General features: G+C 37.4%; 2 protein-coding genes across 4 annotated transcripts in view; one reads left to right on the top strand and one right to left on the bottom strand.

The window, feature by feature from the left end:
- Window positions 1-1,026, top strand: part of LOC111865240 (NADH dehydrogenase [ubiquinone] 1 beta subcomplex subunit 5, mitochondrial) — a 5,799-nt gene extending 4,773 nt beyond the window's left edge. The window contains exons 2-4 of one of the 2 annotated variants that reach the window (XM_023853137.2): window positions 310-533; window positions 615-721; window positions 798-1,026. In XM_023853137.2, coding sequence (XP_023708905.1) covers window positions 310-533; window positions 615-721; window positions 798-936 — 470 coding nt within the window. In that variant the 3' untranslated portion in view covers window positions 937-1,026. The remainder of the gene's footprint in view (window positions 1-309; window positions 534-614; window positions 722-797) is intronic. The other variant, XM_023853138.1, reaches the window with a different exon arrangement.
- A 1,152-nt stretch (window positions 1,027-2,178) lies between these two features.
- Window positions 2,179-24,106, bottom strand: part of LOC111865239 (calsyntenin-1) — a 51,128-nt gene continuing 29,200 nt past the window's right edge. Inside the window, exons 13-18 of one of the 2 annotated variants that reach the window (XM_023853136.2) lie at window positions 20,376-20,563; window positions 19,229-19,345; window positions 14,521-14,797; window positions 12,777-12,949; window positions 9,845-10,097; window positions 2,179-8,168 (exon numbers count right to left, since the gene is read on the bottom strand). In XM_023853136.2, the coding sequence (XP_023708904.1) occupies window positions 9,861-10,097; window positions 12,777-12,949; window positions 14,521-14,797; window positions 19,229-19,345; window positions 20,376-20,563 (992 nt within the window). In that variant the 3' untranslated portion in view covers window positions 2,179-8,168; window positions 9,845-9,860. Of the gene's footprint in view, window positions 8,169-9,844; window positions 10,101-12,776; window positions 12,950-14,520; window positions 14,798-19,228; window positions 19,346-20,375; window positions 20,564-24,106 lie in introns of both variants that reach the window. The other variant, XM_023853135.2, reaches the window with a different exon arrangement.

Here is a 24,106-nt window from a genome sequence, read left to right as displayed (position 1 = left end):
GGGGTCGCGCCCCACAGTTTGAGAACCACTGTTATAGACAATACTTGATTGCTTGGCCCAACATCTTCCATCAATTTAACCAGAAGATTAATTTAAAAGTTATGTTTTAAATTTAAAAGTTACTTTTCATATCTGTAAGATTGGTTAGTGGATTGTTGAACTGTGAACACATTTTTGGAGGGCCTGACGAGGTGAAGTGGGGTTAGTATAAGCCTGCTGGGGTGTTTTAGAACAATTTGTATTGATGATTGTTACTGCATCATTGTACAATGTCCTGTTGTGAATTTATTAATACAAGTTCTTGTTCAGCAGTACAGAAATGTTTGATGAGTGGTGGCCATGGCCCTCGTTTAATGCCACTCACACCATCCCGGTGGCAGTGGCACAAGTTCAAAGACATGGCTCATTACTATTTTATGATTGGCCTCATACCTGTTGGCCTTGTCGTCTTCTGTGCTAATGTATTCATTGGGCCCGCCAAACTAGCTGAAATTCCAGAAGGCTATGAACCTAAACACTGGGAATATCATAGGGTTGGTATATGAAGAGATGAAAATATTTGTTAGTTGGAAGTCAGAGATTGGGAATATTTACAAATTTTGTATTGTTTCCAGCATCCAATTACACGTTTCTTAGCACGTTACATTTTGGCAAGTCCTCAGCAGGAATACGAAAAATTCCTGCATCAGCTGTATGAAGAGGATGAGAAAGCAAAGATAAGGTAATGTTACTGAACCCAGATCTCAAGTTGAGTAGTAATAATTGTTGATGTTTCAAATTGAATCATTCTCTTTCAGAGGCCTTGAGAAGAAAATCCGTTTGAAGATGTCTGAGCGACATGATTACCAGGGCTACTACACTCGTCCATTTGATGCAAAATATCACCGGGTATCCAAAGAAGCTGCTGATTACCTTCGTTCTATTCGTGGAGATTAAGTGGAGATCACTGTTGTTTTTATAGAAACTTAAAGTTTTAGACTGTATAGCTTTATAACTAATGAAATAAAGTATTTAAAAAGTAATTTATTCTTTATGGTGTTTAAATTATAGAGGTGAGAAGTGTCGTGTGCAGGGTTTATATAAAATATTTTTAAAACTGCAGCCTTAAGTGTATCTTCTCATTTCCTGTCAAATGCAATAACCACTTTAGCCCTAAGTATGGGTGTTAAAAGAGTTACAATTTAAAAACTTGACTCTTCCTGATACTAAATTTTTTATAATAATAATATAGTATCATTATAGAGGCTTCCTTAGATCTATCTTCAGGAAGTTCAGTTCTGTTTACATTGTCCCCCCTCTCTAGATTATTAATTTGTGAACTGTGGAAGAGGCTCATCATCTGTGACATGGCTAAAACTGGGAAGCTCATTTGGTTCACACCAAAACACTGATGCAAAATCTGAACATGCGACAGACTGGCACCAAATTTGTACATTTTATGTTAATGAGAAGGGAGTATTTGGTCAATGTTTATTGGGGCCAACAGACAACACTTTATTACATGACAAAATGGGTTTGCGGATGTGATCCTGAAACGAAGCAAGGACCTTAACAGTGGAAAAGTGAAACATTGCTGTGTCCAAAGAACACAGACAAATTCCTTTTAATGTTATATTTTAGCATCCTGTTGCACTGACTCATGTCCATAATTTATGCTAACCATCTTACAGTGCATACACTTTTTCACCATACTCTTCTCTTTTGCACTACATGTTTCATCACTAATGTGCCATCTTCAGGTGCGTTTTCTCTATGCACGTCTAACTACTGCATTGCATGCCCCAATGTCTTCATATTAAAATGACTAAAATATATATTCGTCATATATAATAATAGATTTTAAATATTAAAACTTTTCAGAATTTGTCATCCTTATGTCGTATCTCAACACGCAAATCACGCCAATCCTCCTCTGTCGGAGCACTCTTCCTACATTCATATGTGTACTGTGCTCTTTGTTGTCTTGCTCCTGTGACTGTGTGCGTTATAAATTCCTTTTAATATGAAAAACTTGGTAATTTTTTTTTTTTACATTTATGGCATGGTGCACCAGGAGCTTGTTGCAAACAGAAAAAATATCTATATGCTTGTTCTGCAATGCATACAGGACTATTAGCAATAAAAATACTGAAATAATAACCACATATTTCAACATAATGGAAAAAACTGTACACAAAGTATGTTTCTGTTTTGGGTGTAGGGCTTTATTTGAAAAACAACTTTGTGGTACATATTTATATTATTCCAAGGACAGAAAAATGACAACATTAAATTGTTCTTATCCACATACTGTACAAATTACTTGTGCTTGCTGCATAATATGGATCAAATACCATAGCAATATACTTCTTCACACCATCTAATATGTAACACAGCTGCTTCAATTATTAGTTACTCCAGCTTTGGGTGAACATCCCACAGTTAACACGACAAAGACAGAAATGATGTACAACCTACACCCCCATTTTTTCTTGACAGACAAAAAGGTTCACTTTTATAGCAAATCAGGTCAGGAAAAATCCTTTCATTGTTGACCACCATTTATTTTATTTCAGAAGCCAACTTGTAGCATCCTCTTTGAAACCTATCATTCATATTCCTGAGTTCTTCCTTTTAACACAACCCAAGGATTTCTTTCTTTTCTTTTAATAATGTATATTTATTCTTGTTCAAAATGAAGAACTCCAAGGCTACCAGTGAATTAAGTACAACACTGAATAAGTTACTGAGGTGTCTAGAGCATCACCTCCTCCTGTTGAAACCAGATCCTTCCTTATTAATACTTACACACATGAAATTTTAAAAACCTGCATATGAACCAAACCCTGCATGAATATTTGATGTAAGAAGTGTCTTAGTTATCTAGCTTTGTTATTACATTTCAACAGAGAAGGTGAAACAAGACTGATCTAGCATCTAACTTTTTCACATTCACCTCTCTAAATTTCTAACTATTTATACAGTACATATGTGTAGGAAATGTCAAAAACAAATCATTTAACCATCAAATTCAACTGCTCTTTCGTTGAAGGAACAGTGAAGAAAACTGTGGATCAGTTGGTGAAGAATCAACATCAAATAAGAGTGAGATGAAAAATATATACCAAAATGTTTAAATCAGCCCTATATGATGCTCACTGTTAGGTCCATCTTTAAAATATTGAAAAAAAAAATGCCTAGATGCCAATTTGGTCATCAGAACTTTGTATACAAAACACTAACTTATACTCGGTCTGGAAATTTTCCCCTACAGAACCTACCAAAATAAATGGAATGTTCTGAAACAACAAAATATGGGGAAACATTTTCACTTAACATTTATCCACTTTTAAAAATGTTTTGCTGATAGCTGTTTATTCCTTGGTACCGCACTACCTTGTGCTAGCATTTAGTAAGGTATTAGGGACATCTGTACCAGTTTTATCCCATGAGACCTTTCATCACAGTTCTTAACCCAAGAGATGTTTGACCCAAAGAGATTTTTCACCTCAAGTACCACCTTCTTTCACTTGGTTACTGCATGCATTACTTCTTTAAATTTTTTCATTTACTAGTAACAAAAATATATTGTTTATAAATTCTTGGCAGTCTCCATATTTTCCTTGTAAATTCTTAGTTTAACCACATGAATGGTGCCATATTTCATTAAGAGCAAGCGAGGAGGAGGTATTTTAGTGGACAATAGATTCATGTTTTGTAAGTGGCATCAACAAAGTCAGGTAACATACTGGAATTATGTAAACAAACAGAACTGAAGTGAAACTGCTATAACAAGAGACAAACCCTTGGAAGTTAATATCTACTAAAGAACAACCATTATCCCGACCAAAACAAAAGAACATATACTGAAGTACTTAACTAGATGAAGAGACAGACAGTTGAACACCCTGAAATGTCACCCTTTTACACTGAGGAAAAAACTTTAATTGGAAAATCCTAATAGCAAAGAACTGAGACAAGGAGCACATTCCCTGAAAGTTCAGCAATTGTTCCACAATGTGAAATTAACTTTGGGAAACTTACCTGAAGGTCTGCCTGTCTTGGCAAACTACAGGAAGAAAACATATCCAAGGTAGAACCATAAGGGGTACAACGTATACAACACCCAGGTACCCACAAGAAAAGTGGAACCAGTTTCATGCAGCTTAAAGTGGACAGCCAAGAACCAATAATCTCAGCTGGCATAACTGTTTTCAAAAGATGACAGGAAAGCATCAACCTTAATTTCACAATGGAGGTAGAAGCAGGAAGACAGGTGAAGGAGTCACAGGAGCTGAAGTATCATAGGACAACTCAACATTTGCAGACAACAGATTTAGTATTACTATCCCTGAGCATGGGGACATAAGTTTGTCTTCTAGTTCTTTCTATAATGTGCACATATATTAGGCCAAACTGTAAGAACTGAACTGGAAATAAGTAATGCTACAATTATCTCTCGTATAAAAATTAATAATTCAAAAACAGCAAAATGACAAATAGGTTAGTGGATAAAATGTTCCTTTCAGTGATAATTCTTTGGGTTAAAACTGGGGGTCAAATGTTTTAGATGCACCATCCCATGAGTTAAAAACTGTGGATCAAACATCATGAAATCCTAATTAATTCTAAGGTATTCTTTATCATGTTAATGAATATTATTTCTGCAAAAAAATTTCAGGGACTTATAATGATGATCAATATCACACGCTTCCAATTCAATATGGCCCAACTTCTGAGATAAATTACAACTTAACAGATAAATCTAGACTTTCATTTCACGACATTTTTTATGGATTAGACCCTGGAAATTCATCAGCATGAAGCAATTTCCTAAAGTATTAAAAAACTGCAACCAAAAGTTTGCTGCTAGTTCTCATATATCTGTTGCAAGCACGATGTCCATCTATAAAACTATTTCTTAATACTAGTATCTTACACAGTGACAACCATTCACACCATTCTTGCAACAGATTCATGGACAACTTGCTAACTACCTTCATCCACAAATCATTAAGCCAGAAGTAGTAAAGATAAGAAATATTTGTATTTTTTAATGTGGCATATTTTTATTCTAATAATAAAACCCTATGTGTTTGTTTAAATTTCCATTAATATTTTTTTATTTCTGTGTTTTTGAGTGTGCACTGTTTCAATGTTTATTTTTATACTTATCCTAAATGTATTAGTTAATTCTTGTAAGCCTAAATCATTCTAAAATATAACAAAAATGTTATAAAGCTCCTCACTACAGTAATACTTTTCATAACTACAACAGCATGATTAAGTTTCAATTATCATCTGTCCCACACCATATAAAATGTGGCTTGCATGTGTAAGTGTACACTTTGTTGTATGAGACAATCATGTGTTGATTAGTTTACTATATATATGTAATTGCTTTTCACACAAGTGCAAGTGGGGAAAAAATGTTTAAAACATTTTCACTTAAAAAAGCTCATTACTACAATTGCCTCTTTTGACGTTGTGTCCGGAGCATTCGAATTAACTCATTTTCCCTATTGTTATATACTTTTCTTGCATTCAAACGCAGAGTTTACAGACATAAATGTGTGGTTACAGTGGTCAAACAACGTTCTCCCAGTCTTCAAAACCAACATGAAAAATACTGTTAAATATTGCTTTTAAGAAAACACTAGAAATGTAATTAAAAATTAACTTTAATCTTTTCACACATGATATGCATATTTCGATTTTTTGTAGTGACATTTCAAAACATATCTATTTCTTCTCATTTCATCTGTGTACAGCCATTAGCCAATTACAGGAGATTCTCTTGCAATTTCATTACACCATATGCGAAGTGGTTAAAAAATGCACAGCTAACCTCACACCAAAAGAAGCTGGACCTTATAACTAACCTTTTAACAATTAATATGGGTAAAGTAAAATAAATATCTGTGAAAATAAAGAACTGAAGCTACCATTGTACCAGGTGTTAACTTCTAGAAGTAGAATCTCTGGAAAAAATTGTTCCCCTCCTGAGACCACATACTTCAAAGGAAAAAGTAGTAAATAGTTTTGAGCAAATGAAGATGGAATGTTGCTTCTTACTGTCAATTGTGTCAATGTCTAAAATTACAGAATACTGAACAATCCTTACAATCATATCCTTTATGGTACTTCATCTTCTAGAAGTTAATTTCCATTACATGTAAAGTAGTTAATAGTATAAAAAGTCACCACGTACCTCCAAATTCAAGGTTACTAGGTATACCCTATGTGTAAAGAATAAGTAGTGCTTACTTTGACCAACGTGTTTCCATTAATTAAAAATATACACAGCTATCAAAATAACATTCACAACAGATTGGTCAAATCTTATTTCAACCTGCCATTTATGAATTGCTTTTCAGTAAAACATAAAACACAAAGATTCACTGAAGCTGCCATGCAATAAAACAGAAATCATTTTAAATGCTGCATGCTCTTAAAAAGTTAGGCATCAGTGATGGTGTATTTTATGTTACATCATTGGCTGTAATTTATACAGAACAGTTGCCACATTCCTTAATTACTTAATTATATTACGATAACATACAGACTGCAGAGGAAGAATAAATTTGGTACCCCTCATCGAACACACTTAACTGTATTCATTAATGGCTTATGGCACTAAGTATGTCCTCTCCAGTTGGACCCTCTTTCCAAGCTTAAACAAGGTGAACACAATGCTTTCCAGAAGATACAGCTGTGGATAATACCACATATACAGGAAAAATGGGATGTGACACAGGTATTACAAACTGTAATATAAATTAGGATTTGTGCAAAAGGCAGAAGACAGCCATGCTGATTTCTATTATAGGTTCATTAAAATGTAAGATAAAATAATTCTATTGAGACAAGATGAAATAAGCATGAAACACAAGTTCATATCCTGCTAATATAATTAAGGAAAATTATTTAAGATTTCATTTTTATAGGGAAACAACAAATTTTCAATTTTTACATTACACTGTTAAATGCATTGCACGCACAGTAACCTATGAAGGCCATTCTCTACACAACTGGACTAACAAAGTAAAATTACAGATAAAAAAATATATATTATAGGTATTTTACCTAATTTAAATGAATAAACCCTGGATTTTCCCCCTATATTCATACACAGCAATAATGCAATGAAACTACTTCTAGCTGTATGGCAAGAAACACAAAACAGTGAATGTTGGTTCAAAGTAAAGTCACTTATTCACTCACCCCTGTCTTTAATACAACTTAAAACTGTTCATAATCTCTCTTCAATATCATTACAATCACATCAATTGCTACATGTTTCGGCCCTACTTGGCCATCTTCAGGAAACTGTTCATGGGACATACACCCAACTAGTGAGTACATACATATGAAGGGGGCACAAACATGGGAGCCACAAAAGGAAAATAACGTGGAATGGGGAGAGAGTTTTATTCTCAAACAAACACGTTTTAGTGTGAATAACGACATGCAACAGCATGGAAATATATTGACTTATGATCTAGTGTAGTGCAACAGTTTTCAAAAAGTGAACAACTGCCTGAAGATGGCCAAGTAGGGCCAAAACATGTAGCAATTTATGTGATTTTAATACAATTTCAAATTAAGAGAGTGAGTGAACAATTTTAAGGTGCATTAAAGACGAAGGTGAGTGAGTGAGATATCAATGCAACAGGATGCTCTAATATTATATTCAGAGTAAAGTGTCAGGATGCTAAAAAATAATGTAACTGCCAATTCATATTGTACTAATTTCATAATACTCATAACCACTGTGGCTAAAGAAAACTACAACTGGACAGGACACCAATTACAAAATCAATGTTCAAATGATTCATACTCAACTGAAACAATCTTGATATAAAAGTTTCATACATCTTCAAAATTACAATTTTATATGATCACACTACCTACAGTAGGGCTGCATAATTGTGGTGCTCTGTGACTGGTAAGAAACAAATTTAAATACATTATGACTGATGACTTGCCAAACTATAAATGTGGGCAGAAGCTTACTTCTGTAAGAAAGAATATTGTGTTTATTTCTTGTATGGCATTGAACCCAACTTTTTCTTAGGTGTATCTACGTGTTTATTAGACAAACCTCGCAGTAAAGTTGAGTTATATTGGATGCTTCATCCAGACATGGGGCAGACCATTTATATCAGCAGGCAGTACTCATATTCCACCTAGACATAAGCAAAACCTTGAGCTTTATTGGATGCTTCATCCAGGCACAGCACAATTTATGACAGCAACAAATAATGCTTCAAGAAACTCAATTTCTGTCTTATATTTAATTATATTTTTATCATATAACTGTAAATGAAAGTGTGTGGATAATTAAACTGATTTTTACAATTTTGAAGTTTTATAATGTGATGCTTGTTTCACTAATACTTAACAGATTTAGAATGGAACAGTAAACATTGAGTTTTAATACAGGGTCTACCAAAAAGAATGCCAGAGTTTCAAACACCTGCAACAAAGGAAAAAAAAAGGTATGACAATGTTGGTACTTGCAGTGTAATTGTAAACTCAAACAGTTTCACTGACACAAGTTGCGTTGCACATCCAAGCTGTTAATGGACTGCTTTGGTTATGTGTTCTGCACAATCAGTACAATTCCTATTATACAGCAGAAAACAGGGACCATGTTGTGGTGCGCAAAATTTGAAAACATTATTTAAGTTTGATGTGAATTTAGATGTACTATGGTGAGACCACCTCATAACAGCAGCATTAGGAGATGGTATAAGCAATTTAGAGAGACTGGCAGTGTGGAAAAAAGGAAATTGTACTAGGGGATCTGATGAAAGTGTGGATCATATTAGGCAAGCTTTCATACGAAGTCTGAAGAAGCTGATCTCCCGAGCAAATGCAGAGTTACAGATGTTATGGCTGTCCACAGAATTCTTCGGAAGAGCCCTAGTCTAAAACCCTATAAATTACAGGTAGTCCAGAAACTTACAGCATGTGATAAACAGCTTATACCTCAGTGAGCAGCACAAGTGCACACAAATTTTGGAAAACAATTCTGTAAGCAGTATTGTTTTCATTGATGCAAAATTTAATGTCTCTGGATGCTTCAATCAGCATAGCTGCATCATCTGGGGCTGTGCACCTCCCAAACATTTAGAATATGAATGGGAGTCTTGAAGTGAACAAGTGGTGTGTGTTAACATACAGAAGAGTCACTGACACAATTTTCACCGATGAAGACATCATTACAAGTGATTCACTCCTAGGTATGTTGGAAAAAGTATGTTCTTCCACAGTTGTACAGCAGCAGCAGCAGCAGCAAAAAGCTGATTCTCACCTAGACGCGGGATGTAATGATTTTCCTCACAACATCCATGATGGTATGAATGCGTTTCCCAGGTTGACAGGAAGTGGAGGACAACTGCATGGTCCCCTTCTTCTCATTTTATGCCTTTGGACTTTTTTCTTTGTGGCTATGTGAAAGATCACACATACAGCCAACCAGTGAATACAATGGAAGAATTCGAAGCACAGATCACTGCAGCAGTTGCAAATGTTGCAATGTTATAGCGTGTCTCGCAAGAGGTGAACTACAGGTGGGATGTATGCAGAGCTACATATGGTGCTCACTGTAAAGTGTTTCATGTGTAACAATTTTTCCATTTGTGTGCAAAAATAACTGTTTCAAGTGATGAATAAAATATTGCAAACAGTACCCTCATCTGTTTTCATTCCCAAGTTACAGGTGCCTGAAATCATAGCACTTTTTGGTAGACCCTCCATATCTAATGTTCCTTTAAAGTAAACATGAAACATGTGGTGAATTTGAATTTCACTGTGTTCTGTATCAGCTAGTGAGAATATAACAAGTTGTAACACTCACTCTGAATTCTGCCCCTCTAGATGGTAAGTGTTGAATTATCCCACTCAAGATCCTTAACCTTTCCTCCTTCGGCACCTTCTTCTTCTTCATCCTCATCTGAAGAGTCCAAGTCGTCATCACGATAACTTGAACCATCATCTGATGAGTCATCATCATCACCACCAGCACCATCACCACCACCAGCAGTGTTACCACTGCCTGGATGATTGCCACCACTTGTTCGACCTCCAGTCTGTCCAGCAGACCCATCCAACTGCTAAATACATTTACATAAATCAGATGTGCAGAACACATGTATGCATCTCCAGATCAAACAGTAATTAGCTCCAAGATGAAGTTACATAATATAAGTACATTTAGCAAATGTCCATTCAGTTCAGATAATCATTCTGTCCTGTCTGCTATCCTGATATGGGAACTTGTTTCTCCTCTTGTGTCAGCAGTTGTGGAATGAACTTGGTTGAAAAACAGGGGCTGCACCATAGCTCAAGCGGTTAGTCACCAACTTCCCACCGTGGCGGCCCGGGTTCAATCCCTGGTCTGTTCAAGTGGGAATTGTGGTGGACAAAGTGGCACTGGGGCAGGCTTTCTCTGAGTACTTCAGTTTCCCCTGCCAATCTTCATTCCACCAACTGCTCCATAATCACCCTCACCTATCATCTGGGGCTGGTACAAGGGACTTAGTCACAGCGCACTAGCAATAAAAAAACAAAAATAGTTGAAAAACACCTCATTCTCAACTTCAATCAAAATGATCCAACAAGAAATTTATACTTGTTTGCCAATTTCTTGGAAAGTTACTCTTCTGTCATTTCATGCTAAATCACACACTTCAGTTCCTGATTCACTTGTGTTGATCATTCACCATCTTACATGCAACACTACATCTCACAAAACTTATCACCTTTACAAGTTTAAAAGTTTAAAAGTTTTAAAATACACGTGTTTCAGCAAACATGGCCACAAGAACACAATTAGGAGGAGCATAACACACCAACCACGACACACAAGCATCAGAAGGGACTTGCATCTGCATCAGCACAAGTGAAAGCAGCCATTTCCCCATTAGGCATATTTTTAACACCTGATGATGGTCATGTTGACTGAAATATGTAGTGCATTTTAAAACTTTAAAAATCTGTTAAACTTGTAAAGGTGATAAGTTTTGTGGGATGGAGTGTTGCATGTAAGACGATGAATGATTGACGCAAGAGAAAAGTGCAATTGGATGCTATGATACAATATCCTGATTCACTGTTTCTACTGGCTAAAGTGTGTCCAAGACATCATTTCAATGGACAACAGTCCTTTAAAACAACATAACTAAAGAACTATGCTTCAGTCCAAGTGTTATCTGCAAGGAAATTTAAAACACATCTGTAGCTCTGTATTCTTTGGCATGAAGTTCTATATCCTGACCACAGATGACTTATGCAGTGGAATAAGATGTACACATATCTCGATATGTCAGGATACATTAACCTTTAACGTCTGAATGGCACATATACGTCGCAAGCAGCAACCGGAGTTGGCCTAATGACACATATATGTGATGCAGGACACATGCACTCTTTGGGAGTGCTGACAGTTTGACCTTGGGTTTGAAACCAAAACAAACCTATGTGAGGTCATGTCAGTGGTTCATTCCTTAGCTCTGAACAAAGAAACCGTTTATCACGGTACTGGTTTCAATACTATTTACGTTTAGATATGACTGTTTATGACCTGGTCAGCCAAATATAGTCCAGCTTTGTTTCGAGAACTGATGAGGAAATATTTATCGGTGTTTGCATATGAGTGCTTCCAGAGCCTTCATGGAACTCTGACGCATTCAAGGATTGGTTTTCAGTGGAAAATTATCAGTCAGGAAGTCGGTGTCGGATTGTCTAATATTTCTTTATCAGTTAAAAGTTCAGTGTCAGACTGGATATATTTCTTTATATATCATTTTTATTTTGTGTCTTGGAAGCGGTATAAATCCATTGAGCCAGTATTACTTTGTGAGTAAAAGGCATCTTCGCCACTGCGACTTTCAGTATGTGCCGGACTGGCACTCTTTTCGACTAGTATTATACTTACTTTGCATCACTATTTTGCGAGTATTACCAACAGGTGAGAGTGTCGCTTTGTCAATCAACATAATTTATTTGATTTTGCTAGAAACCCCCCCTCCCCCAAGATGATTCTTCAATCGCACAAGCCGAATATCACGGTCAGTGGCGCTTCTCAGGGGAAGGTCAAAGTTATCAGGGGGCCCAACTGAGTTGACTGGAGGTGAAACATTCACATCACTGGCCAACCAAAGGAAAACAAAGACGCTGTCATGTGTTTCGCTAAATAAGAAAAGCAGGAGCACGCTCTTCTATTGTAAAAAGTGAGCTGTCGCTTTGTGTGAAGTGGACTGCGCGTCAGAGTGAATCGTAAACTGTGAAGTGACTCAGTTCAAACTGTGTACAGTCTGAACAAAATATTCTTGTATATAGTGTGATTATATTTACAATATCACAATGATTCAAGGTTGAAGAAAAAACAATGGGTAAGTCCTTTGGAATTTCATAACATATATAATAAAGATTATATTTTGCAATTCATGACAAAATAATCACAGTTAATTTTCGTTTGTAAAAATTGCTCCTTTGTGTATATGTAGAAAATTTTATTGTTCTTCAGATTGTTTTTAGTTTGTATTTCTATGTTGCATAGAACGGAAAATGTGGATTTTTTTCTGAAAGTTTGCAATGTTAATTAATTAGGGCAATTTAAATATCGGCCGCAGAGGGCTGCCGGCAATTTAAAAGTCTGTACATTAAAGGTTAATCACCTGTACTTGAATGCATTTTAGAACAGGTGTCTTTCTGCATGATATGACAAGGAAAAAAGAAAAGGGAAAGTTAGAATCTAGAACATACAACCTAAATTATTTCTATACTACCTCCATTGGATTCACTGTGATGGTAAGAGCAGAATCATCCCAGGCCATTTCTGTATCGGCAATCTCTTCCTGTGCAGCGCGGTGGTGTGCAGCTCGGATACGAATCACCCCAAGGACTATCATGAAGAGCAAGAACCCGACACACACCACAATGATGATTGTTACAGCATGACCTGAGAATAAATGTGTCACTATACAAAACCTCATTAACAGGGCTCCAGAAATAGAATTCAAATATATCAGCCACTTACCAAATCCACTTGACCACAGCCATACAGTATGTTTCATACATACACCTTACGCACATTTAAGAAAATGATTCCGAACGCGATGACGAGGAAATAAAAGTAATACAGTGAGATCACATATTAAGCAAGCATTTGTTGAATTTGAAAAGCTGGGATCACGCAGTCAATATAGCAATTGGCTATGGGCTGGAGTTTTGAGTCCTAGTGGGGTCAAGAATTTCCCTTCTCCATATCATCCAGACCAGCTATGGTGCCTATCCAGCCCCCAATTCAATGAGTGCCAGGGGCTGTTCCCCCGGAGTGTAGAGTGGCCAGGGCATGAAACTGACCACTCACCTCCAACTAGCGCTGAGGTGAAGAAAACATGAGTCCATACATCCACTCCCCATGTCTTCATTGTGTAATGCTTAATTAGTTAAGCCCAGGGACAACTTTTTACCTTTTTTACTTGTTGAATTTGATGTTCGCACAGTGATGATTATGAAGAGTGAGATTTTCTGGGTTGTAATGTCATCTGGCTCAGCATAAGCCCACTGATGTTTTGGAAGAACATTTCACCTCCAGGTTCAGGGTAGAAGAGTAAGAAAAGCAAGATTCCAGATCATATTCTTCAATGGTATTACTTCCCTTATATGTTGAATTTTGATTTAGTAAATAACCTAGATTTGGTGTAAGTAATTTTCGACCTGTGAAAACATGTACCTCAGTTTAGTGAGACTGTGGCTGAAACCGTAATAGTCGCGCCTTCTGTCAGAAGCCGGAACACAAAACAGCTGTATTTATTTCACATGCCATTAATATCTTCTGAAATGTATTTTATATTACTGACTACGTAACTGTAGGTGGTGGTGTGGGCAGCAGTACTATTTTCTAACAGTGTTCCATTTTGTGTCATTAATTTTGTGCAGAAATAGTTTCTTCATTTACTTACATAAAGAAATTATTTTGTAACATAAAGTGAGCCTTACATGAACATAAACAGTTTGACGTAATCTTGCGTACGCCCCGTTCAGTGTAAACTTCATTTCAGTATACGAAAAGCTGTACTCCCAGAGTCATTAACTAGGGATTTCACTCTACAATCTTTAACTTAGTTTCTGCACCTGAAAAGTGACATCACTTACTTATTAAAGTTTCTTACACAGTCAGAATAAAACTAAAAATTTACTCAGGTCTAGTCTCCTGTCATGTGGCTGTCACAAGTGCATGAATATATCACTGCAGCCATGTTCATTATGCTATGAGGGGGGGGGGCGATGAATGTGTACAGAATTTCAGTAAGGTAACTTCTTAACACATTCCCGCTTTGAAGTTCGAGAAGGAGCTGACAGGAGAATGTTAAGAGAGAATCAGGAAAACAGGCTGTCAGGATGGGACGCAGATATATCTGGCTTAGGATTGTGTCCAATGGCAGGTTCTGGTATTAGCGGTGTTCAACCTTTAGTACTACCAGAGTAAGTTTTTAGTTCTTAATGTGAATTAAAGCTGTCACATACTTCCACCTGCAACTGCAGCTTGTGTGGAATCCATATTTGTTGCCATGTACACATCACTGATGGTCTGAGCTGGTCTCAGTTCAGCATGATGCCTGTCCATATGTACATGAGCCGGCTGTGCCTGCATCTGTGCTGATTCTACAGCTGCAGCTCCACCGCCATGGTGACTTGATTCAGCTGCCTTCTTGTCACTATGTTGGTCCAAGGATGCTGGAGGACTGGACGACTTTGAGTTCAGGCTTTTACTTGCTGGTAATCTTGGGTGGATCACTGTTAGCTAAGAAAGAGTCAAATCATATTAACTGTTGATTATAAGATACAGATATGTATACAACAGAATACTTTGTTAGAAAATTAAGAACATGCAGAAATATATACCATCACATCATAGAGTGACTATAGACGGGGGTCTGGTTTACTATCTGGATTTATTGGACACTTTACAGATCACCATCATACAGTCATAGTCTTCAGTGCACTGCTTGGTAGTGGCTTCCAAAGGTGGACGTTCCCCTTCCTCTGGACTCCCAAACTGTTTCAGGCCTCAGCTACCAGCTTCCGCAATTTTCAACTGTCTGCCTGAGTGCTAATGGCAGCTGCTCAGCATGAACTGTACAGAAAAAATCACTTCCCACAGCTCTTTTACTGTTGTGTGCATGTCTGCTGAGGCCTTCATGTGATGGCTACTGAGATATTGCATAGAAATGGGCACATTTATGGAGCCAATCCCTAGCAATGGCTGTCTTTACTGGATTCACAATTATGACTTTACAGCAGACATGCCACATCCTCCTAACGGTATTCATCTCGAGCAGCCTACAGGCATGACACCTTTCTCCTTTTTCCGGTTGGTGTGGGCAAAAGTTACAAGAGTGGTCGGTGCTCCAACATCTCTGGCTCTTAAGCGGCGTGCAGTCTCTTCTTTAGCTTGGGCGATGGCTGGGCCCTCCACAGTGTTGAAGCCCACTGTTCGAATCCTGATGGAAGACTCAGCTGCTAGCTTGACGACCTGCAGCACTATGGTGTCTCAGGGCCTCGCTGACATTTCTCTTGCTTCCCAGTCATAGCTGCTGTTTCAGACCTTGGTTCCTTATGACACTATGATTTCAGTTGTGACCATCGTCTCTACTTGAACATCCATCCCTTAGGTCACCTTTTCAGTGGGTTCCAGCATTCCGTGACCAGTCCCTGATTGGTCCTCCAGTGCTCCGATGTTCTCCACTTTCATCTCTTCTAGGCATGCTTCCATCCTTATTTCTACTTTTTCCTGATTCCCCTCTATCTTTTATAGATAGGACTCCATCATCTCAAGACTGACATCCATCCTTTCTTGACTGGCTTTCACTGCAGACACCAGCTCCTCATGGTCAGCTTCTGTCTTAGCCTGGTGGATATCCATCTGGGAGACAAGAGCACCTACCTTTGATTTCATCCCTTCTTGACTAGTTCACACATTTTCTACAAGAACTGCAAACCTTCTTGTTATTGGCCTCTACCTTGGCTTCCATACTTTCTTTGTTTTCATTCCTTCTTGATATGAATCCATCTTTCCTTGCATGGCACTCATTTCAGCCAGCAGGTGTCATCAGTTGTCCTATTTCCATAGTATGGCAATATAATGAGCCAATGTCCAGACACCAATTTTCACATGGCAGAGTGACTACAGACGGGGTTTAGATTTGTAATTGGATTTACTGGACACAACAATGGGCTTACAAGTAAAAAAAACAGGCTGCCGCAATAGAACATCTGAAGAAAGGGATGCAGATCAAAGGCAGTTGACACCATGTGTGAGGTGTAATAAGAATTTTACAAAATTTAAATTAAGTGAACTACAGCGCATACCAACTATGATTATGACGTTTTAAATCATGAAGCGTGCAGTTGCATAAGTGACGAATAGACAATATTAGTGCAGTGTAGCATTTTTAGCATAGTAAGACACCTGAAGATGGCCACTTAAGGTTGAAACATGTTGTGTCAAAAATGAAAGTGTAAGAAAGAAGGAACAATTTGTTGTGTTGTTGATGGATTGTGTAGTACATAAACAGTTTTAGATATAGTAATGAAACAGGATGCTTAAAAACAGAGAATTCATATAGATTCACAGAAAGTTGATCCATTTTGGCAGAAATTTTGATGAGGACATATATATATATATATATTATTTGTTTACAGACTGTAACTCTCACAAATATGTTGTTGAATTTTGCTGCATCTCAATATTTTCTTTGTCGTAGTGCTTCTTAAGGGTGAGAATTTTAGTTACATTATAAACCATCATTTGAGAAATTCAAGGTGATATGAAGAGTTAAAATGTCAAGTAATCTTATGAAGTTTGCATGCAAAAACTACTATGTAAATACCTGGTTCTCTTCATCAGTCAATTACAAAAATAAAATGCAATGTCATAAACATCTTATTCAAACCATGTTATGTTAAATGTAATGATGGTTGTGAAATAAATCAGTTCTGCTGCACTCCTAATCCTATTATAAACCCTTACTTAAACTGCAGGAATTCTATATCAAAATGCAATTCAGACTTCTTTAAATAATATTTTCACAGGAATTCTTGTTGAACAGGCAGAGAATGAAACTCAACTGCACATCAATATTTCAAATTAAATTTTGTGGAAACTTTCTCAGAAGTATGTTAATCCTTGCCAGTCACGGTAGCCAAGCGGTCTAAGGCATGCACTGTGTTTGCTTGCTCGGAAGCCGGGATCGTGTGTTCGAATCCCACTCAGGGCATGGATGTTTGTGTGCGTTTTTCTGAGTTTGTCTACAGGTAGAGGTCTTGCAACGAGCTGTTCACCCAAGGAGTCCTACCGTCTGTGTAAGATCTAGAAAAACCGAAGTGAACGGAAGTTCATGGAGGCAGGCCTAGGCCCACTAGAGTTGTAGTGCCAAGGGGGGGGGGGAGTTAATCCTTTCCAGTCATTATGTTGGTATATAATTGACATGGTGACAATACTTCTACAGACAAATGCCAATATATTGTGACATGTATAACCATTGCTGGGCAACGGAAGGTGGAACGAGTTACCACAAAGACAGACCCTTGATAAACGGTGGGTTGCCAAGTTACAAAACAGTAAGGAAAGCAGTGTTTGTCCATGCCGAGCCGAGCCAAAGCGTGCTGTTCGCTATGTGGCGTTGCCCATCAACATGGCGTCACGCAACAGGGGAGCCCGTGCAGCAACTGTTGCTAAGCAATCGGTAAACACGATGTCATGCAACAGTGAAAGCTATCACATAACTGTTTTCTGTGTTGTCAGTGCGGAAGCTACATAACAGGAGTATTTGTCAGTGAGAGAGTTACTAGAGTAGTGAGAATGGAGTTACGAGTGAATGGCAGTAACTCCAGCATGAGAAGTAATCGTGATACTGTGAACTGTAGTAATTGTGAAACTGTGAATTGTATAAATGTAAGAGCGAGTGGAGTAAATTCGCTATATCCAAGACGGCATGAAGTTATTTTTCGCGTGACATATACCCAACACGTGACAATATGATAAGACAAATCTTCTTTCGCATTTCTTTGGTCATATGTCAATCATAAATTGCTAGTGGCTACTGTATACTATGCCACTGCATTCATGAATGTTTTGCTTGATTTCTTCTGCCATCTGGAAGTCATAATTTGAACTCCTTGATGAGCAAATTCTGTTTATATAATTTATGGTGTGTCATATGGTAGTGGCATGGCATCACATTCCAGCAAACTTGGCCCTTCTGGCTTCAGAAAACGAAAATATAATCCTCTGTGTGATGTGGATGATGAAGGTAAATGAAGAACTCAATATTGAGTATAATGACGAGATGGATTTGGAAATTGAAGGAGAAACTGTGAATAAAGAATTGAGCAACAAAAAGTCACAAAGTGAGAGTGAAACAATTGGTGCAAGTGTTGATGGGTGACAAGAAGTGATGGAAACCCAAGGGATTCACATTTACTAAGAATGCAGGGCCACAATTTACCCTTCTGTTAGATGCTGAGCCCATGGATTATTTTAGTTTTTTTTTCATTGATGAGCTTTTGAATAACACTCTTATAGAACAAACAGGTGAGAGACAAAATTGTGGAATTTCAGCTAACCCAAGGTCCATTTGGAATAGGTGGTGTGATGTCTCTTTCCCCAATATGAAGGCAAGTACTTCTATCCATAAACCGGATGTCATGCATCCCTACAAAGCATAAAATTTGTCTTCCTGTATTGTACCCAAAGTATATTTTTTGCTTTCACTTTATGCCTTTGCTGCACCAAATTTTTGGCACAACAGTTAACTCATTGGCTCTGCAGGAATTTAAATCACCTTCGTGTCCTGGTTGCAAAAATTTCTAACAATGTGATGACTGGAAAGGGTTAAATATGGTTGGTACTTCGGACATTGTCCACTGCTCTTTAAATTCATGACGTTCAATAGAAAATTTAAAAAATGAATAACAAACTCCAATATTTTAAGAACTGCTTGTGTTCTGATTATATCAAACCTGGAACACTATGAATTACAACAAAATGGAACGCATCAGTATGCGTTCAATAACATCTACATCCGCCCCCAACCAACCATCCCTGTATCCTATTATCTGTCTAGATATTTTAATTATACGTCCATTAATATTACACAATAAAATAATGATTGTACACAAACTGTGTTACGAACACAGATAGGGCAACTAAAGTTAAAACTATAATACATACTGTTTGTACATATTCATTGCTCATGAATCTGCCATTCAATTCTGAACATGCAAGCTTGAATACACGGTTCAGATAATAAGCAGGTTTCCTGTTGGTGTACTGAATTTGACGCAACACCTGCCAAACACAAACAAAATTAATTGATAAATTATAATACAAACACCTTCTGACAAGACAGGTTCACTGCAATGCCAGTAAATTGTTGGGGCAGTCACATTTCCACCTACTGACAACCCATGTAAATACCAACATTTATGTAAAATATGGGCAGTAACAAATATTTTCCCACCCATCACTGGGACAAGAATTTTCTGTTCTCCATGTCATTCAGATTGGTTCTAGGGCCCACCTAGCCTCCTATCGAATGGGTACCTCTAACTAGTGCAGAGGTCAAGAAAATGTGGATTCATACATCCACTCCCCCCTATGTCTTCATGGTGTAGTGCTTAATTACTTAAGCTCAGGGACAACTTTACCTTACCTTCTACCTCTACCATCAACTCAATAAAATCCAACCACATGAATAAAAACTGAAATAATGTGAAAAAGTTTTCTACTTTCTGTTAATCCTTGGCAGTTGACTTATCTTTAATTTCCATGTAAAAATGTACCACATGTAAGAATTTGTTCTTATTCTTTTATTTATAGAGCACAAATATTTATGTACTCTCCAGATTGTTTCTTTAACTATTAGAACAGAATGTTTGTTCTCTGGTACCATGTCTTGATTTGAAGATTCAAGAGTTAAGACATAAGAACAAAAGCTGGCAGAGGGAATCTAGAGAGTAAAATGTGCTTTGCACCATGATGGGAGGCTGGAGTCCTGTTTTTTCCAAAGTTCATGCTTCCACAAAAAAAAAATTGTATATTGGCAGGACTGGTGATAACCCCAGGACTCACATAATAAAAACCTGGTGTTTTTACTCTTGGACATCTGATCTTCATTAATCAGGATGTTATAATGTTATGGTTTTCTAAATTATGTTTTTAAGTAGTATATTATAGAAGAGCCACCTACAACAACATGCATGTAACAATAGCCATTTTCATTTGCAGTAGAAAATTTGATACTTATAAACAGAAAGAAAAATGTTCCTCTAAACAGCATTAAACTAAGAATCAATTGTGTTATTTGCTACAAACATACCTGTTCATAATTGTAGATCATGTCAGCTCCAGAAACAACAACACCATCCTTGTTAACTTTAGCAACAATTCCAAACTGAGTCAGCATGTTTTCAGGCAGAGTCACTGTCTCATGATCAGGATTCAGTGGAGGATACACAGAAACAGTGCAGGAATCCAACTGTTTCTCAATGACACTCACTGGCTCTCCTGAAATATACTTACAGGTTACCAATGTGATATTACTGTATTAGCAAATCTTCAACCAAATATTTATTATGCTTGTGTAAAATATGTGAACACTATATTATTCAAGAGCATAACTTACACACTTTTACTCTCAAAAATGTCTCAAAGCAGTGGTACACAAAATACGCTAAATTAATTTTTATAGTCTAATATTACATGCTTTATTGTGGTGATTACAGTTGAACGTGATATGGCACTATAGTATGAATATTCATGTGTATGGACTCCATGACAATTCTTGATGAACACTGAGTTGAAATATCTCTTTGATAAAATTTTGATAAATGCATTTAAAAGCTGAATGCAATGTGGCATCATGGTATGGATATTCATGCCTATGGATCCTACCACAAAATTCCTTGATGAATACTGAGATGAAAAATCCCATGATAATATTTCTACCTATATATAATTTTTATGTAAAATACAATTAAAGGTCACCTTCCCCAAAAATTTCTAGCTCAGAAATTTATGTGCATGAATTACATGGGTAAATTAGTACTCTTCAAAGCATAATTTTACATGATACTGAGGTCAGGAAAATTATGGTTGCATAATACTGATAAAAAGATGAGATGGGGGGAAGTGACTTCATGCCTTTTATGCATAATTCATAACCACCATTTTGAATCCAATTATTTAACTGCTATATTTCCCCATTTTTAACTCTATCTTAACTCCCTAATTCTGTTAATTTAACACAAGATAAATCGAATGTTACAAAGCCTGTGGCTATGTTGTATGTAATAAGGCATCCAACACACAGCGAATTTGACAGGGCAATGCCACCGACGAAGATAATTTTTGTGACAGATTCCCCTTCAATTTCCTAAAAGTGCAGCCAAGTACAGATCACTCACTCAACACAAGCAACAAAGCGAAAAGCAAATGCGTGCTGATGATGGCCAACATTATAAGCCACCCCTAGTCACAAAGGGATGTAGGGTGGATGTTTATACTTAATTTTACAGTACTATATGTTCTGCATTACCAGTGAACTTTTGCTTGTCCTCAACTACTATGACTGATGAAGAATTTTCAGTGCCATTAGGCTATCTTAAAGGTCTAGAAAAAGAAATGAGCAAAGAAAACTGTGAACAGAAGTAACAGAGACAACATTATTAACCCTTTAAAGCCCAGTGGTTACTATATGTACCACCTGCTTTAACATACTAAATTGCACTGTACCTACACAGTGCATTTGTGTGTTTCATATAGTTCCATAACTTTGTTATAAACAGCCATGAATTCCAATTTTTTTGTAACTTTTCAGAATAAGATCAATCCATTTCCAAGTCCTAAGTCCATGCATTTTTATTAATAATTCAGATGCACTAGCTTGGACTGAAATGTAATGCTGCTGCAGATCATATCTTAGTATTTACTTCAGTACTTTCAAAGAAACTAAATATACATTTTGCCAATCAAACACAGTTAAAAATAAAATATGACTCCTTCAATGTAAGGTTAAAGTAAACTTAAGTTGATGGTCTATGATTTGGGCTACCCACTGCATCTGATATTTAGACAACCAAACATTTAGTGTTTACTTAGAATACAATGAGCAATCCATTCTAATAATAGTACCCACAGTGCATGCACTGGCAGCAAAATGAATATGAATGCCCCTGACCATGAGTTACTCCACAGTTGTGCCTCTCACCCTAACCACACTGGCTAGTCCCCAGGCCTGTATTTCTGAGCCAATCAAGAGTAAATGGCTGCCTTTTTATCTCAGAAGCGTCAACATGCACGGTTTAGAACTATAACGTATAAACAGAGAACATGGATTATATAAAGGCAATTCTTTATTGGAGTCCATCGTAACACAACATGATGGTCAAGCTTAAAATTACCTCAGCTACATGTTTCGGTTTTTAAAGCCATCATCAGGCAAACATATGACTACTATATTCTCACACTACTGAACTGCAATTGTGATAGTAATGCTGGATACTTGATAGGTGTTACATTACAAAATACATGGTATAAAAATACAATGAACTATAAAATTATTATAAAAACGATAGTTATGGAGTAAAATATGGTTAAAAACTCTTCATGTGATACTACATATCATGAAATCAGTTGTTGCACTTGTTATATTCCTGCAGACATAATGGTATATTCTAGACTTGTATACATATACGTAGGTCGTACTGAAAGTCATGAGCAACTTCTTTTTGCATGCAACCTGGGAACAGCAGATGAAAGAGACTAAGGTGGTAGGTGGAACCAGCTGTTGTGTTAACCTTGAGTGTCTTGTGACATCAATAGCTTGCATCACATGACCAGTATAACTTCTAACAAAATGGCCAACAACGACATGCTGTTTCACCAGCATGCTTATGGAAGTGTGTGCATGGGTGCGAGCAGTGTTTGAAGATGGGTGAAACATTTTAAAGATGGGAATACCAGCATCAAAGGTGAGCCTCGGAGCGGTTGTCCTCAAACAGCTTCAACTGAACACAACAAGGAAAGAGTGGATGAGATCATTCAAGATAACAGGTGTGTGACTGTGGACACAATAGCCCGAAAATTTGGAATAGGGCACAGTGCAGTACAGGAGATGATTGACAACCTGGGCTATAGGAAAGTTTGTACTCGTTGGGTCCCACAGTTATTGACCGAAGACCACAAAGGTCAGCGAAAAGCCATCACCTCAGAACTGCTGCAGATATATCGACACGAAGGCGATGATTTTTTGCTCTGTATTGTGACAGGTGACAAAAGCTGGTTTCACCATTTCGAGCCTGAAACGAGAGTATGGAATGGCACCATTTGCATTCTCCATCAAAAAAGAAGGCAAGGACAGTGCATCAGCTGCGAAGGTGATGGGCACAGTCTTCTGGGATGCAGAAGGGTTTATTCTGGCCGAATTCCTGGAACCTGGGTAAACCACCAATGCTGCTCGTTATTTCCAGACGCTGCACAAGCTCCGTCGTGCATTGCGTGATAAACGTCCGGGACGAAACATCATCATCCTGCATGACAACACTCGCCCCCATGCTGCTCGCCTCACATTGGAAGCAACTGCAAAGTTGGGGTGGGAAGTTCTTCCACACACCTCCTATAGCCCTGATCTGGCACCCTCAGACTACCATTTTTTCAGATTTGTGAAGGATCAGCTGTGTGGACATTTTGAGACAAGGGAAGCAATTCAGAAAGCAGCGCGTCAGTGTCTTTAGGTGGCTGGAACAGAATTTTACAGAAGGGGAATTTTCAAACTCCCAGAACGCTGGGAGAAATGTGTACAAAGAAGTGGTGATTATGTGGAAAAATAAAGAAAGGTCTGTAGACTGAGGTAGTGTATTTGGTTTTTCAATAATAAAGCATGTTACTTTAAAAAAAACTGTTGCTCATGACTTTCAGTATGACCCTCGTAGTAATCTGCTTGGAGGCCTGTGGTATAGATGTAGTATTATTTGACATTAATTGTTTGGCCAGTCCCGCATCTTACAATGTACTTTTTCCATTCTGTTGGGAATACAGATTGCACTGCAA

This window comes from Cryptotermes secundus, unplaced genomic scaffold (genome assembly GCF_002891405.2).
Source record: "Cryptotermes secundus unplaced genomic scaffold, Csec_1.0 scaffold614, whole genome shotgun sequence".
NCBI lineage: Eukaryota > Metazoa > Arthropoda > Insecta > Blattodea > Kalotermitidae > Cryptotermes > Cryptotermes secundus.
The sequence above is the reverse complement of the archived record's forward strand: the minus strand, read 5'-3'. Positions and strand labels throughout refer to the sequence as shown.